The sequence below is a fragment of the Chrysemys picta genome, chromosome 5 (assembly GCF_011386835.1).
Source record: "Chrysemys picta bellii isolate R12L10 chromosome 5, ASM1138683v2, whole genome shotgun sequence".
NCBI lineage: Eukaryota > Metazoa > Chordata > Testudines > Emydidae > Chrysemys > Chrysemys picta.
The window spans coordinates 82,521,029-82,538,183 of NC_088795.1; the positions used below are offsets into that span (position 1 = coordinate 82,521,029).

The window sequence follows — 17,155 nt, forward strand, 5'->3', positions numbered from 1 at the left end:
TTAATTTCTCCTTGTTTTAAGATCCAAGGGGTTTGGATCTGTATTCACCAGGGAATTGGTGAAGGTTTCTCAAGGCTTCCCAGGGATGGGAATTCTTGGGATGGTGGCAGCGGACCAGAGCTAAGCTGGTAGTTAAGCTTAGAAGTTTTCATGCAGGCCCCTACATTTGTACCCTAAAGTTCAAAGTGGGGATACAGCCGTGACACCCTTACACCAGCATGCTCCTCAGAGGTACAGGCCTGTTAGTTTAACATCTGTAGTGTGCAAGGTGTTAGAGAAAATTCTGAAAGAGAAACTAGTTGAGGACCTGGAGGGTAGTGGCAATTGCGATAAATTACAACATGGTTTTACGAAGGGCAGATCGTGCCAAACGAATCTGATCTCCTTCTTTGAGAAAGTAACGGATTTATTAGATAAGGGAAATGCGGTGGACCTAATATACCTGGATTTCAGTAAAGCGTTTGATACTGTACCCCATGAGGAATTATTAGTTAAACTGAAAAACATGGGGATCGATATGAAAATCCAGAAGTGGATAAGGAATTGGTTAATGGGGAGAATGCAGCGGGTTGTATTAAAGGGTGAACTGTCAGGTTGGAGGGAGGTTACTAGTGGAGTGCCTCAAGGTTCGGTTTTGGGACCCATTTTATTTAATCTATTTATAACTGACCTCGGAACCGATTGCAGGAGTGGGCTGATAAAGTTTGCGGATGATACGAAGGTGGGAGGCGTTGTAAATTCGGAGGAGGATAGGGATATCCTGCAGGGAGACTTGAATGAGCTTGTGAATTGGAGTATCAGAAATAGGATGAAATTTAATAGTGAAAAGTGTAAGGTGATGCATTTGGGGATGACTAATAACAATTTTAGTTACAAGATGGGGACGCATTGGTTAGAAGTAACGGAAGAGGAGAAGGACCTAGGGGTTCTTGTAGACCGCAGGATGACTATGAGTCGACAATGTGACGTGGCGGTGAAAAAAGCCAATGCTGTCTTGGGATGCATTAGGCGAGGTATATCTAGTAGGGATAAGGAGGTCCTGCTTCCGTTGTACAAGGCTCTGGTGAGACCTCGTTTGGAGTACTGTGTGCAGTTCTGGTCTCCCATGTTTAAAAAAGATGAACTCAAACTGGAACGGGTGCAGAGAAGGGCCACTAGGATGATCAGAGGAATGGAAAACCTGTCGTACGAAAGGAGACTAGAGGAGCTTGGGTTGTTTAGTCTGACAAAGCGAAGGCTGAGGGGGGATATGATTGCTATCTTTAAATATATTAAAGGGATTAATACAAGGGAGGGAGAAGAATTATTCCAGCTTAGTACTAACGTGGATACAAGAACGAATGGATATAAACTGGCCGTGGGGAAGTTCAGACTTGAAATTAGACGAAGGTTTCTGACCGTCAGAGGGGTGAAATATTGGAACGGCCTACCGAGGGAAACGGTGGGGGCGACGGACCTGTCTGGTTTTAAGATTAAGTTAGATAAGTTTATGGAGGGAATGGTTTAATGGTAAAACATAGTAGTCAAGGAAAGCCAAGCAATGGTAGGTAAATAGTATAATGGCTAACAGGGGTCGGGCTGGAGACTCTTGCCTATATGCTCGGGGTCTTACTGATCGCCATATTTGGGGTCGGGAAGGAATTTTCCTCCAGGGCAGATTGGCTGAGCCTCTGGAGGTTTTTCGCCTTCCTCCGCAGCATGGGGCAGGGATCTCTAGCAGGAGGGTCTCTGCCGATTGAAGTCACTAAAAACAGGATTGGGGACTTCAACAGCAGAGTCCAGGGAAGGGGTAGGGACGGTTTTATGGCCTGCAGCATGCAGGGGGTCAGACCAGATGATCATAATGGTCCCTTCTGACCTTAAAGTCTATGAGTCTATGAGGTAGTTCTGGGAATGGTAGTACAGTCCCAGAAGATTGGTACAGAAATGTCATTCCTGAAAATTCCTTCTGGAAGGAGATATTATTACGAGTAAGGGACATTAAAAGCTGGCAAATTCCTTAATGTAAATTATCTGAAGTACCAGTGTGGAACAAGACTGAGAGCTATACATAACTAACATCAGGGAAAAGCTATTTGAGTGAAATAATGCTGGTTTTGTCTTTTTTTAAATCTAATGTGTCTGAAGCTGAAAGTGTAGGATTACTTAAATTGACAACAAATACTATGTTTGGTGGCAGACAAATCTCTGGGATTGTGTCCCCAGATAAAGCTGGGTTCATTTCAGTTCAAATACAAAGAAACTAAGGATAAAAATATGTGACGGTGTAAATCAAGAAATAACAGGAAGAAAAGCTGAAGTGTACTCCAAGCAGAATTTATTAGAAGTCTATTCAAGAAAAAACACAGAGACCCTTTGCTTATAAGAATTTAAAGTCAATTACCTGAAATACCAGGTATGAAAAACTCGTATTTTTAAAAATCAGTTACAGAGTAGAAACAGTACTTTTTTAAATATCACAGGCAACAGATATTTGTCTTCCATCATAAATGGCATCAAAGATAGGTATGAATCTCACAGCAAAACTGCATGCAGATCTAAATTAAAATTGAAAGCCTTTGAAATATAAAGCTTTTGCCATGAAATTTGCAGTAATAAAGGTATGCTGCACAAAGATGTTTCTTTACCTTTGTCTTAATGACATTTTTCTGTAATAAAGTCATATGTACATTTAGATTTGGCTAGTAAAACCATTAATAAAATTTTGCATAAAATGCTATTTTACAGAATTGCACTATCCAGGTGTGCTTATGGTAAGAGGGGCAAGTAAAGAAAAATGCATTGAAGATGTTCTGTATTATGAAAAGGGCAAAGATCAAATGAAGAACTCTGTTTTTTTTTTAAATCAACACCAAAATGGTTCTGTACAAAAAAATACAAAATGCTAGAGACTACTTACATAGTGATAAGATCAACCCTTTATCACAAGAAAAATGCAATAGAAGCTTTTACCATCTATAAGGTGCTGAAGAAACCAAATTTGAATTGTTTTGTATAAAGCCACAGTTATTATCATCCTGTCTTGTAATTTCATATTATATTTTGCTTACCTTTGCATAAGGAAAAAGAATGACATGTTCAGATATTTGTTTCATTCAGAAAAAAATACTAAAATGTATCTGTTTTAATAGCTGTGACTGTTTTTGTGTGGTACTATATTCCTAAACAAGAATTCAGATTTTGTTAACGTATACATATATATCTAGTGAAATAAAATCAGTACATCTGTGCATATTTTTTCAGGTGGCTATGTTAGAATACAACGTTGCACTAACACTGTTTATTGTTGTTTTGTAAGCTTCATCTGATAAATAAAAACACTAAACTCTCAAATTTCATGTTGCTGATTATTACAATAAATTTAGATATAGTCATGTAATGTTAGACATCAGTAGTTCGCTATTGTTGTCTATCTTCATAGCTCATTGTCTCATCATTATCCACAAACTCTCAAGATTTCATGCCTCTTGCACTTCTTTAGTTTTAACAGAAAGCACTATAGCTTATTTGGAAAAAATGAGATTTAACCAATACAATCACACCCATCCAACACACTTGCAGTTCCCCCATTTTAACTACTCTTGCTTGAAATTTTACAATCACTGTGCATATGTTACAACATATAAGTGCAGGCAAAAAAAAATCTATATTATAATTGTCATATATCGTAAACCAGTAGAATAGGCAAACTTGTGATACAGCAAAGTGAAAGCAACATAGGTTGCCAAGCTAAAAAGAATGTGGACACAACTTTTTATTTTATTTTTTAAAAGTAAACAGCAACTTTCTCTTTGTACCAGGTGGAAGCTGAGAATCAAAATTTTGCATAGCATTTAATGCTAGTACCACAAATGTCCCAAACAATGCAGATTTTCCCATGGAGAGTCACCTGTGTACCTTCCATCAAGGTTTTCCTATTCCTTTGTTTCTAATGGGGGGGCGGGGGGGGGGAGGGGACTAAACAGGAAAAAGTACTTAAATGTTGAAACGATTCCTCTTGTTTCATAAAAGCTTAGTTATTCACACACTGTAGTCGTTGCTGTAATACTGCTGGAACGGTTTGGCAGATGAGGATGGGGATGATGATGAACTAGATGACCTTTATTTGAGACTGCAAAGCAAGAAAACAGAAGGCCTGTTGTAGCATGTTTTCTAGCAGCTTTATGCAGATGTGTTGCAGAGATGCAGCATAAATAAGTAGGGGAAAAAAATCACAGCCTCTTGACATAGTTTCCAGGGAAAGTACCAAAGAATTTGGTTCTTCTTGAGGTTCCTGAAAGTAGAAGTAATAAATGAAAGATGACAATAACAGTAAGTAATCACTATGCATGTGTGGCCTTTAAGTTTTGTTTTCAGTTTATGAAATTTCATTAGCACTACAAATACAAGGACAGGCGAGACTTTTTATGCTTGTAGAAAGCCAAACTGACCCTGTGGATTGCATAGCTTGATGAATTACATTTCCCAGTCATAAACTGTTATCAATTTAAAATATAATGAAGGGAAAAGCAACTACAAGAGGCATAGTTGTTATTTTATTTCAATTATGTGTATCCAGATTATAATTTGTGATAATTTTAACATATTAAAATATTGACCTAGTACCTTTGAGAATTATTTAACAATATTAATTGTAATGAAATAATCTGGCATAAGGGTGGATGTCATCAGCAGTTCTGTAGGATTTCCAAAATAATTTAGGATTAGCAGGACAGTTAAAGTATTTTTATAGTTTATGTAAGATGTTTGGGGTGATCAAGTCAACGTTCTTTGGTCCCATTTCTGAAACCCTTACTGACAGACAGTAATACTTGCTTACATGAGTAGTTCCATTGAAATCTATGGGATAATTATGTGAGTAAATTCCACTCAATCTAAGTGAAGGTTGCATGATAGTGCTCTTCATTAAATAAGTGGGAAGCTACCTATTGACTTCAGAGAGCTTTGGATCAGGCCAGTCCCCAAAGACTTCAGGATAATCAGGGTTATTATGACTGCCAAATTACAATCAATTTGCCACTTAGAACACATCAAATTATACAATTATCTAAATATAAGAAAACTATGAGGGCAGCAAATATTTCTGAAATTAAAAACAAAAAAACAACCAACCAAAATAAAACATACCCACAAACCATCCATCATCACACTTTTCCATCACATCAATGATATCTCCCTCTCTGAGCTCCAGTTCATCTTCGTTCCTAGGAGTATAGTTATATAGAGCCTGAAACCTTAAACAGGACAAATAGTGTGTTTTTAAAAAATAAGTTCTTTTCACCTTTACTTAGCTAGAGGAGCTTGTCAAATATTTAATTAACTTTTAAGGTAACATACTTCACTAAAAACTACAACACTGCATATTGGAAAACAGCAATGCAGGAAACTTTTGCCTGCATAAGTACTTATGGGACTAGGTCCAGAATGGAATACATAGCATAGTTTATGTAAAAGACAACTCCTGTGAGATTACTAAATTGTTTACAGTGGGATTCATACAGCTATGCAATCTAACTGAAGATGCTAACGCATAACTCCTCTCAACTCTATTCTGAGAAGGGGAGAGGCTTTTGAGAAAGCTAGTGGTGGGGTAGCCATGGCCTAAAGGGGAGGGGAAAAGAGTAAAATGATGTGTTGGGGGAGGAAGAGGAAAGTAAGATGCTGGTCCCAATATCTTAGGAGATAAACTAACTTCTCCCACTTCCTCCTGTGGTGCATGTCCCCTTTGCACCTCCTGGATTCTGGGTCTGGCTAGCCATGTACTTGACCCTCACTGTAAGTTAGCTGCACAGATAAAATAAAAATAGATGGAAATGGAGAAAGTGGTAGAGAAAAGGAAGGGAAAAAATGAAAAGTACTGTATATTCCTGGCAGAAAAGCACATACTAGGAATGGGTGGAACATTAGACATTTCACCTGGTTAATTGATTGTTTTACATTTATGAGTGAATTTAGTTGTCATGACTGTGATAGCTTGAATCAGGCAGTATGTAGGACAAACTGTGCTAGCTTTCACAAACAGGTTTTTCATTCTACTTCATTTCTACCTTACAGTACTCTCTACTATCTCAATCCTGGCCTTTCAGTTATGTGATGATGTGTATGATGGATAAATGGCAAGAGAAATGAGACCACTGAACTCATTTTCTTTCAGTCCTGTGTTAAAGGTGAAATAATAGTGTATTAAGTTGTTGTTATGGCTAGATGGTGCTTATACAACAGTCCTGTATAAGGAGTCACATGTAATTGCAGCAGCTGAGGAGCATCCCAGGGATGGAATTCCTTTCTTTCTTCTCTATACTCTTCTTTCTCCAGGAAGGGGAACAGTCTCCTATTGGTCCACCCCAGTAGCAGCTTACAACAACTCTTACTGCGCCAATTGGCATACTGTGGGGGTGTAGTCAAGATCCCCCCACATTCCACTATGCTTCTTTTCCCATTCCTGTCCATCTATGCAGGGCTGAGCATACAGCTTACCCCTTTGGTGTACAGTAGAAACGCAGGGATGCTACACAGCAGTATGGGTGTAGGTTTTTATTTTCCCTTATGCTGAGTTATAATCTGGCTCTTAGGTTAGAGAAAGGTTTAGGCACTCATATCATCCAAACAAAATTCTCATTGGCTTCAAGGAATTCCAAACTGGGTGATTAATTCTTCTGGTGGTGGGGTCTATAAATCAGTGCTGGAAATAGCCAATTAACGGAATAATGATCTGCCTGAACAGATTTAAATGGGAGTTAGGTGCCCTGGCACTTATAAAAACTCTCTAGCTGCGCATTTTTAGGCTTGTAAAAATGTGGCCCTTTAGCACTTCAGGGCTTAAGTCTCATTTCATTGCAAATCAGTGAGACTTAGGCTACCTGGGCCTGATCCAAAGCTCTTTTTGAAGTCAACAGAATAACTCCTATTGACTCCAATTGGCTTTGGATCAGGACCAGAGTGCCCAAGTCACTTCTGAAAACTGAATTTAAGAGCTTAAGTCACTTAGATGCTTTTGAAAATTTGCTCTTTATCTAGTTTTATCACTTCCTCATGCCAAGTTCCCCTGTAAGATGTGATGTTGCATTCTTGATATCAACTTCATTCACCTCCTACTCACTTTTCTAATCTTTCATTCACTTTGCTCACTTTTCTAATCCTGAAGGATCCCTTGACAAACAATAATTTACAGGAGATAATTCAGGGCCAGTGTAGCAGACAAGTTGAATTATTATTAAATCTTTATAACTGGCATTCTGCTCAAGAAGTCTGAAAATGATGGAATCACAAAATGACCATGAACTGGTTTTTAAATTAATTTCCATCTTAACTGTAAAACATGGAGAAATGTAGTCGTTTTTGTGTGTAACTATGCTATAGTACATTTATCTTCATTTGTGAGATAATGTACCTTCATAATTCAGTTTTGCCATCAGGGATTTCCTGGATGTCTTCCAACATTATTTGATAACTGTGTTATCCCACGATTCTACTAGCTAGTTTACTGATTCCTTGGAAGATATGCTGGCTATTGTCCCCTTCTTTAAGTGCCAGTGTTATATCTCTGATTAAGTAGATAAGAAATATACTTACGGTTCCCCCCCACTGTGTATGTTTTCATGAGCAAACACAGGGCGCTGTGGCTGTAATGAAATGATTTGAAATGTAATAAAGATTTAAAATTGTTTCTAATTTAAGTATAATTTGGATACTGGCATGATACATATTTTTTTTAAAAGATAAAGAAAAGAGCAAGCACTAGAACATTTACAGGTTTAAAGACTAGATTATTTTGAAGGAAATAGTGAAAATTAAAAAAAGAACAGCTTTTAATTTATCCAGTCTAAATCTTTTCATGCTGAAGGAAAAGGTCAGAGTTGAGCCTGATTACTTTTTCAAATATCACTAACAGTGCAGGAATGGAGATACCATGAAACTCAAATGCAAATAATGGCTGTTGTTATACAATCTTTGCCTGAAGTTTGGTCTCAGACAAAACAGGAACCAAAAATCATTCTTAACAGTGAAGTATGAGCATCCATTCATTATGATTTATTTAGACAAACAATATTCCTACATATAGGACACACACACACACACTTTTAAAAGAATCAAACTAATTATGTCAACATGTAACATTTTTATTTTAGAAGAGAAAAGTTGGTAGATATTTCCAGTGCAATGACCTTTTAAGAGTTACCTTCCTTTTTAAATTAGCACCACCCCAATATGTAACAGATGCTTTTAATATTGGAAGTGAAAAACCTTAACTTCCTAAAAAAAAGCATACCATGTTATGAACAAATAGAAAGCCATTTGTTTATATCTATCTCCACATTAGCCTCAATCCAGAAAAGATGGAGGACATGCTGGTTGAAAAAGGAAAGCAATAATTAGGATTGTGATTATGCTGTCTATTAGTGGAGCCTGCCCTCCACTCACCAAAGAGATTTGCAGTCTGGAAGTACTTTGGAAACCTTAACTGGTCTTTGATACCTAGGTACCAAAGATAACTCACACCGTATGTTCTCCTATGAATGATTTAATTAAGAGTTTGTGGACTTTTTTTTGATGTCATGGACCTTATCATATTTGTCCATATTTTGTCTTCTCTAGGTTTGACTATTTCAGTTCACTTTATTCTAGGTTACTCTTGAAGCTCACTATAAAGCTTCAAATAGGGAAAAACAATGTCTTGTTTACTTGCAGTAATGAAGAAACACGGTATGATGTCATCGCTTCTGTGCTCTGGAACTGCACTGGTTTCTCAACTGCTACTGATGAAATTCAAGAGGTGGTCTCCTTTCTATAAATGGTTACGTATTTAGGGACTTGCCTACCTGAAGTGACTACTCAAGGGGCCAACACAAATTTGTGCTTGTTAAAGATGGTCTTCTAATAAAGATGGACTAGAATGGTACACTGTAGTTTTAAGGATACTGTGGGATAGTCTCTAATAACAGGTGATTGCCAAATAAGAGAGTGACATCTTGTCCAGATTTCAGTGTGCCTCAAAAAATTGGTAATTTTTAAATGTTTATTCTGATAGGATTGCTACCTCTCAACAGCTACATAAGCATCTGGGGCACTAAGGAATAAAGCCATGGGAGACAGTGCCTTCCTGATGACTCTGTAGGGGAGGTGGTATCCTCCCTAGCAGAGTGGGCAAACTACATAACATGAGTTCACTGCTGTCAGTTTCCATATGGGACTATTTCTAATTATAGAATGGGCATAGAACCTCGGCAACCTCCTACACCACGGCCAACTCTTGGAACGGGGCAACGTGCCCCCCGTTCCCATTGGCCACAGTTCCTCATTTCTGGCCAATAGGAGCTGCAGGAGCAGTGCTTGCAGGCAGGGGCAGTGCACGGTGACCTCTGCCCCTCCCTCCCCCAGGGCTGCAGGGGGCATCCTGGCTTCTTCCGGGAGCAGCATGGGGCCAGGACAGTCAGGGAGTCTGCCTTAGTGGCAGCCCTGCTGCACGGGACCAGGACAGTCAGGGAGTCTGCCTTAGTGGCAGCCCTGCTGCACCATTGTACTTTTAGCAGCTGGAGATTGTGATTGACTGGGAGAGTTTCCAGGATCGACCAGTCGATTGCCATTGATCACTTGGTGACCACTGCTTTATACACTGACAACTGCTCAATCTTAATTCATTATTAATAGTGCTGCCAGAGCTAAGCAAATCAAACTAAAGGGTTCAGAGACAGCCAGCCACACACCTTTAAAAAAAAGATAAGAACAAAACTACTTCAGTGTTCTCCTCTCACAGAGTTTCCTCACAGCTATGTCTAATTTTTCCATCTGATTTAAAAACAAAACAAAACAAAACAAAACAAAACACATGCATCACTAGGTAATTTTAAAGCAAGCTTTTAGGTTAGGTAAAATAATGGTCTATCACTCTTGAAAGAGTCCCCTTAGACAGTTTTCAGACTGGAACAGTCCTGTGATTTGACAATTGCATCTATAATAGAAACTGATCCACCACACGAATATACAAGATTTCAAACAAAATAGTTATTTAAAGGTGGTGGGTTTTTTCCTTTTCTTGAGGAGCCCTCTGTACCATGGGTGGATAAATACAAATTCTTCCCTCTACAAACACTTTGACCCATTTCAAAGCCCCCACTCCTTGTCTGCCATCCTTATAGTTGAAGAAGACTGGACAAAACTCTCTTTGCAGCCCAATTTGGCCCTAGTTGTCATGTGATTCTAGATAACTTTCTCCTTTGTTGCTAGGCATATGACTGCCTGAGTATTTTGCAGCACTCCCAGTGCAAAAATCATAACATCAAAAACAAATGGACAGCTAGCAACACTACATATCAGAGTGGAACACACACAGATTTATACTGAAGCTAACAAATTAAGCCACATTTTGATTAAGAGTTACTAATTGCACATTATAATCATCACAGTTTTTCATGTAGCTAAAATTACACATAATGTTAATGTTGCACGCAAGGTTATTTTCAAATTAGTGCACACAATTTATTGCAGAGAACATTATAAACATTCTCGATTTCATGTTTATAGAGTTTATGGGCCAGATTTTCAAAGGTATTTAGTTGCCTAAAGACACAGCAGCATCTAGTGGATTTGCAAAAGTCTATCTCCCATAGGAGTTAGGCACTTAGGACTTTTGAAAATCCCACTAGGCACTTAGCTGCATATTTATTTGCCTAAATATCTTTGAAAAATCTGGCCATACATGTCTGTCTATCCTTCCTGATATAAATTATGTTTATTTATGTGATGTGCATAAAACATTCTTAAAGTATCTTTGTTTTTATGTCATCTAATGGTGAGAAATTCAAACGATAAAACAAAACATATTATCTGACTGTGGTAAACACTCATCAAAATCTGACTGATCAAGCAGAAATGGAAACAGGTATTGGGATTGGATTCAATACGTGCTCCTGGCCTATGCTCTATCTGCCCTTCTGCAAACCTTTGAATGTGATTTGAATACCAGTGGCAGGCTCCATGTACTTCTCTTTTAAACTCCTATTGATGGGTTGTTGTTGATTTGTTTTGGGTTTTTTTTTTGCAAACAATTAAGGGTAACATCCTTAAAAACAATATTATAAATGACTCAATACCTTGAACATATGCCAAAAGAAGACGAAATGAGTCAAGCACTGTATAATACTACTGTTGTCTTTCCACATGTAATTCCAACATTTGTCTGTTAGATAATGTTGACATGACAGAGTGTAAAATGCATTTGTACTCAAGGCAAGAGATAATTTTAGATTCCAAACTTAATTAGAAATAATAGTACTTAGCAAATACATAATACTTTACATAGTCACAGAACTGTAGAAACAATTAATAAAGCATCACAATGCCCTTGCAAGGTAAATAGGGACTTTGATGTCCATTGTTTAGATGCAGAAACACACAGAAAGGCTAGGCAGAGACTAGTCTATGTCAGGTCAGGAGCAGAGCTGGGATGACAACCCAGGAAACCCAGACACTCAGGGCTTGGCTACACTTGAGAGTTGGGGCGCATTAAAGCAGCCCTGGGCGCCCTAACTCACGACCCAGCCACGCTGGCAAATCAGGGTATGTCTATACTGCAGTTAAGAACCTGTGGCTGGCTTGTGTCAGCTGACTCGGGCTTGCAGGGCTTCGGCTAAGGGGCCGCTGTTTCATTGCAGTGTAGACTTCTGGGCTCATGGTGGAGCCTGGGCTCTAGGGCCCTGCAAGGTGGGAGGGTCCCAGAGCTTTGGCTCTAGTCCCAGTCTAGAAGTCTACACTGCAATCAAACAGCCCAACAGCCTGAGCCCTGCAAACCCGAGTCAGCTGGCATGGGCCAACTGCAGGTTTTTAATTGCAGTGCAGACATACCCTCAGGCAATAGAGTGATTGGGATCACGGATTCCACGGATTCCAATTCCCATGGCTCAGTTTACTAGACCATGTTGCCTCCTGTGTAGGAGTAAAAGATTTAGGACTTTAATTTCAACAGTGCACAATCACAACTGTGTGCATGAACATATACACAACTGCACATCTCATTTGCATGTATGGTTACTGCAACTGGGTCTGCATGTAAGGCATTTTGGCATGCTGATGGCTAATTAGGGCACACATGCTAACTGAGCATGCAAATTAGGTGTGCAATTGTGGGTGCCTAGTTCTGGGAATTAAGCCCATAAAGAATACACAACACATACTGCCCAGTATTGCATCCTTTAACTGTTTCTTGCATCCTATCATGCAGAGTAACATAGGACCTAAATCTTCTCTCTACTTTAGTGGGAATAGAATCTATCCCCTAATTTGCTTCCTAACAAGCAATATCACTGACCCCTACCACCTAATTTCAGGTTTGTCTTTTTGTGACGTCTCTGGTACATACCAGTTCAATGGGAAATAGGGTTGCCAACTGTCTAATTGCACAAACCCAAACACCCTTCCCTACCCCTTCCCCAAGGCCATGCCCCTGCCCCTTCTGAGGCCCTGCCCCCACTCACCCACCCTCACTCACTTTCACCAGGCTGGGGCGCAAGGGCTTGGGGTGTGAGAGGGGGTGTGGGCTCTGGGAGGGAGTTTGGGTGCAGGAGGGGGCTGGAGTGGGGGTTAGGCGGTGCTTACCTCGGGGGGTGGCATGTCTGGCAGCAGCTCTGAGGCTCACGGGCGGCTCTGCATTCTGCCGCTGCCTGCAGGAACCGCCCCCGCAGCTCCCACTGGCCATGGTTCCCCGTTCCCGGCCAATGGGAGCTGCGGAGTCGGTGCTTGGGGCGGGGGCAGCATGTAGAGACCCACTGACCGCCCCTCCTCTTAGGAGCTGCTGCCGGACATGTCACCGCTTCCAGGAGTGGCGCGGAGCCAGGGCAGGTAGGGGGAGCCTACATTTGCCCCGCTGCACTGCCAGACTTTTAGCAGCCTAAAATCTCCCAGATTGGCTTCAGTGGCCTCCGGGAGATTGAGCCCGATTCTGAGAGACTGCTGGCCAAACTGGGAGGGTTGGCAACCTTAATGGGAAAACAAGGATCCAGCAAAACTAGGGAAACACTAATATCTTGTGGGGGGAGGAGAATACACCTCCCCTACACATAGCAGACAGAGGGAGGGAGATGAATGTAAAATGCAGAGCCGGCTCCAGGCACCAGCGAACGAAGCAGGTGCTTGGGGCGGCCAATGGGAAGGGGCGGCATGTCCAGGTCTTCGGCGGCAATTCTGCGGTGGGTCCCTCAGTCTGTCTCGGAGCAAAGGACTCGCCGCCGAATTGCCGCCGGGGAATGAAGCGGCGTGATTGAGCTGCTGCCGAAATGCCGCCGATCCCGGGGTTGTTGTTTTTTTTCTTCCTTCGCCGCTTGGGCCAGCAAAAAAGCCTGTGCTGGCCCTGTCTCTATGCTCCCTTGCAAATCCATTCTGCTATCAACAGTAAGAGGCAAAAGCGGTCTCAGATGCTTTGAGACGAAGCATACTGAATGTTAAGATACACATGTAAAGCATTTTGGTCCTAACCAAAAAAACCAGCATAACACACAAACTATATTTTCATTTAGAATCTTCTTGAATATTAGAGCACATAATATAAGACCAATTTAAAACTCTGTAAAAAATTTGATCTTTAGGTTAAATACAAGAGATGTAGTTAATGACTGTTATGAAGGGAAACGCTGAAGAGAATCACAGTTGCAAATAGCAGTGCTGGGGAAAACATGATATCAAGTCAGTGCAGCACACATTGCTATGGCAACAAAATATTTTCAAAAGAAGAATATGAATGCAAAAAAAACAAGGAATATTGAACACATTACAAAAGCCATATTACATGCAATAAAGTCTAGATTTTTTTGGCTATCAAAAAGGACATTTTAATAATCTGGAAATGCCTTGAAACAAGAGGAACCATTTAGAAAATAGTTGAAAAAATAGACTAAATTGTGTAAAGAATTCTGTCATTTTTGATGTTTTGTGAACACTGGGCAATCCAGTGGAGATACAATACAAAACAGAACTGTAACATAAGGTGCTGTCCGTAAAGAATTTCATTATGATTTTATGCAAATCATTTTTGTAGTTTGACAGCAGCATTGCAGCACAGCAGGAATGAAACACAGCGTACTGATAGTATTCAAACACATGTTATCAAACAAAGAACAGGGAGACTAGCTATTTAAACTCCTTATGCTAGGGGAGAATGCTGACATCACACACTGGGCATTCAGTACCATACCCTGTGTGAATAGCTGTGACCTCTGACAGATGAGTTGCAGTATCTCTTAGTCATCACAGGGCTACGAGGAGGTTTACCCATAACAAATATCTCTCTTTTAAAATCAGCCTGGAAAAACCATAAAAATTGTATAAGTTCATAGCTTAAGTACAAAGCCTTACAGGGGATTTTTGCTGCTTCGTTTGCGCATACAAATTGTACATGCTAATTCTTTAATTAAAAAGGCCCATGTGTTAAAATGCAAAGAACAAGCTGATCTGTTAGTCCAGCACACCTGTGCTGTTGCTATTGTATCACCTGCAGCATTGTTTAGTTGCTCTGGCAGTTGCACTGACATTTACAGCTACAACTTGCAAGATTATTCACCCATGACCCTTTTTGGGATATGATCTAGGACTGCAAATTTAAATATTGAAGTGACCATTAATAATATAGAACACTCAAAAGCACACAGCAGAAAGTTCATAGCGAGCAGGGAAATACTAGCAACTGATATTATAGCCCTTTGATATTAAACTGAAAGCACTGCTGAAATCTGACTTGCTTTCTGAGTGCATGTTTAAGGCAGTGGAGGATGATAAATAAAAGGATATCAGTTAGGCTGGTGCCTATGTAAATTAGCTTTCAAAGCTAATTGTTTCATGGAAATCAAAACTTGTCAAAGGGGATGTGAAGAAAATGGGAATTATTTGTGAGGAAATGGTGAACATCCTCATTGGAAGCCTGGTCCTTTGGATTTTGTGAAGAGTTGTAATTGAAATGTTTGTACATGTACCCGGAGTGAAGAATAGGCTCCTTTTTACAAACTGGAAGAGTGAATAACCAAGATATGCTAAAGAAGCCTTCGACGGGGGCCAAGAAGGGAGAAAAATTCTTTAAGATTCCCTTTGTGGGGTTTCTTCTGATTTCTTCCTTCAGAAAACGAGGTTTTCTCCACCATGGAAGAGTCTCGGGTTTGACTTCCAAGCCTTATGGATATCCACGGATCTGCTGGAAATCTTGCACCAGGCCTGGCTCCCTTAAAGGGGATTCCACAATGTGACAGGTTCACTGCTACATACTGTGGATGTGGAGAATGTTATGCATAATGTTCTCCTTGCCCCCAAACCTGCCCATTGCTTGGGCCACACGCTCCCTGCTCTAACATCCAGGACTAAGAAACATAGTGCTGCTTAGGAAACTGACCTGCCTCACACTGTGTGGGCAAGGGGTGATCAGTTTGTCAAAGGACTTTTCCATGTGTGGGTCAAGAGGGCATATGCTACCTTTAAATACTTACATTCTCTCTGCAAGATATAAGGCTCTAAAAGAATGACATTAAAGACTTTAAAATCAAAGAGCTAAAATAAATGTTCTAGTTTTGTATATTTTTATTGAGACTGGCTTAGACTTGATTTGACTTTCCACTATCATCTCCCCAATGCTTTTATAATCACTCAGGGAAGATTTTCAAAGGAACAAAGAATAGATAGGTACAACTCCCACTAAAAGTCACTTAGGAGTTGGAAACCTAAGACACAGAGGCCTCATCTTCCCTGTGAAAAAAAGGTGTGTCCTTGAGTTTGCTAACACATGCTAACTAATTCAAGGTAAAATCCTAGTGACTACATAAGACAATTTGTAGTTTTCACACAAGTTAAGGCCTATGGGGGAGCCTAATCTTTGAGTCAACCTGCTAACTCATGTGAAAACTACAAACTGCCTTGCCTTCGCTAGGATTTTACCTCAAGTTAGTTAATATGTCATCTAACTTGAGCTAAAACTACACTTTTTTTCCAGTGATGGCGAGGCCTACTGCCCCTTTAAAAATCCTCCCTAGAGTTTCTTGTATTTCACTGTCCTTAGTCTCATCTAAGGGTATTGACAAGCTTCTACATACATCTATGAACCAACCTTTTGTCTGACATGAGCAAAGTTATCACAATATCAATCCTATTATTCCCTTTACCTTGTAGGGCTTTCCCATCTTGAACAACTTTCCCTCATCTTGTGTATTTTAGTTTTGTACTCTTTGATGTAATTAGTTGTTAAGAGACTTAAACGCCTGGCTTCTTAATACAGTAGTCATGCAGTGTTCAGCATGATACTCACTGATATACACAAGTGGAATGGGAATAGGAACTACCCCTTCTTCTGCAATCCAATTCGCAGCCTAGAGATAGGGGGTTTGTGCGAGCCAAATGGATCAGTATAATGGTAAGCATTATACTTTTGACTTACTACGAGTTGCTGGGATGTTAGTTCACCTGCCCATTGCTGTGCTCAATCTTTGCTGCTAGACATAGCAGACATTGCCCGCTTCTCAGAGGCAGGAAGTGTTGTCTCCAGATCAGATACAGAGGGCTGATCAAAACTCATCAGTCAATGGGAGTCTTCCCATTGGTTTGGGCCTATGCTGATGACATTCACAGGGGGAATTGCTCACTGGCCTTCAAAGATAATCTAGAGTATGAAACAGGCAGAGAACAGGAGATGATTGAAAAGGACACTTAAGAGTTGTGGATAGACCTCTTTAAGAAAAAAGAAACTGTCCTCTAGTTCTTATCATTGCTTAATCTACATTGTCTTAAAATGAGACAATAAAATGTCCCTTTCTTGATAATTTGCACTTCTTACCCTTCACCACTTCCAATTAAAAGCAACAAAATAAAATCCAAAGTCAAAATTCGTGCCCTGATCTGTATGAACTTTCAGCTTGTTGTATCATTTCAAAGACTGCGTATTTGTATTTCCTTTCATTTTGGATTAATTTGTCTTGTTAGGATTTATCGATGAATGCTCAAATAATATGAACAATTTGAAGATCCCCTAGAGATAATTTCAAAGACTTTGTGCTAGTCGGTAACATTTCCTGAATTTTATTTATTTATTTTGATTTAGAATAAGTAAAAGCACTCATCCATAGGCTCTAAGTGTCCTGTCAGTTATTCAAAATTATATAACCAAAATGCAATACAATTAGTTCACCCCTTC

At 39.9% G+C, this 17,155-nt stretch overlaps 1 protein-coding gene across 50 annotated transcripts in view; it reads right to left on the reverse strand.

Annotated features, from left to right (window-relative positions):
- Positions 1 to 2,300: 2,300 nt before the first annotated feature.
- SORBS2 (sorbin and SH3 domain containing 2) overlaps positions 2,301 to 17,155 on the reverse strand; it is a 291,973-nt gene continuing 277,118 nt past the window's right edge. For 49 of the 50 annotated variants that reach the window (XM_065597974.1, XM_065597968.1, XM_065597957.1 and 46 more), the window contains 3 exons: positions 7,573 to 7,622; positions 5,128 to 5,234; positions 2,301 to 4,273 (listed from right to left, as the gene is read on the reverse strand). In XM_065597974.1, coding sequence (XP_065454046.1) covers positions 4,212 to 4,273; positions 5,128 to 5,234; positions 7,573 to 7,622 — 219 coding nt within the window. In that variant the 3' untranslated portion in view covers positions 2,301 to 4,211. The remainder of the gene's footprint in view (positions 4,274 to 5,127; positions 5,235 to 7,572; positions 7,623 to 17,155) is intronic. The other variant, XM_042841983.2, reaches the window with a different exon arrangement.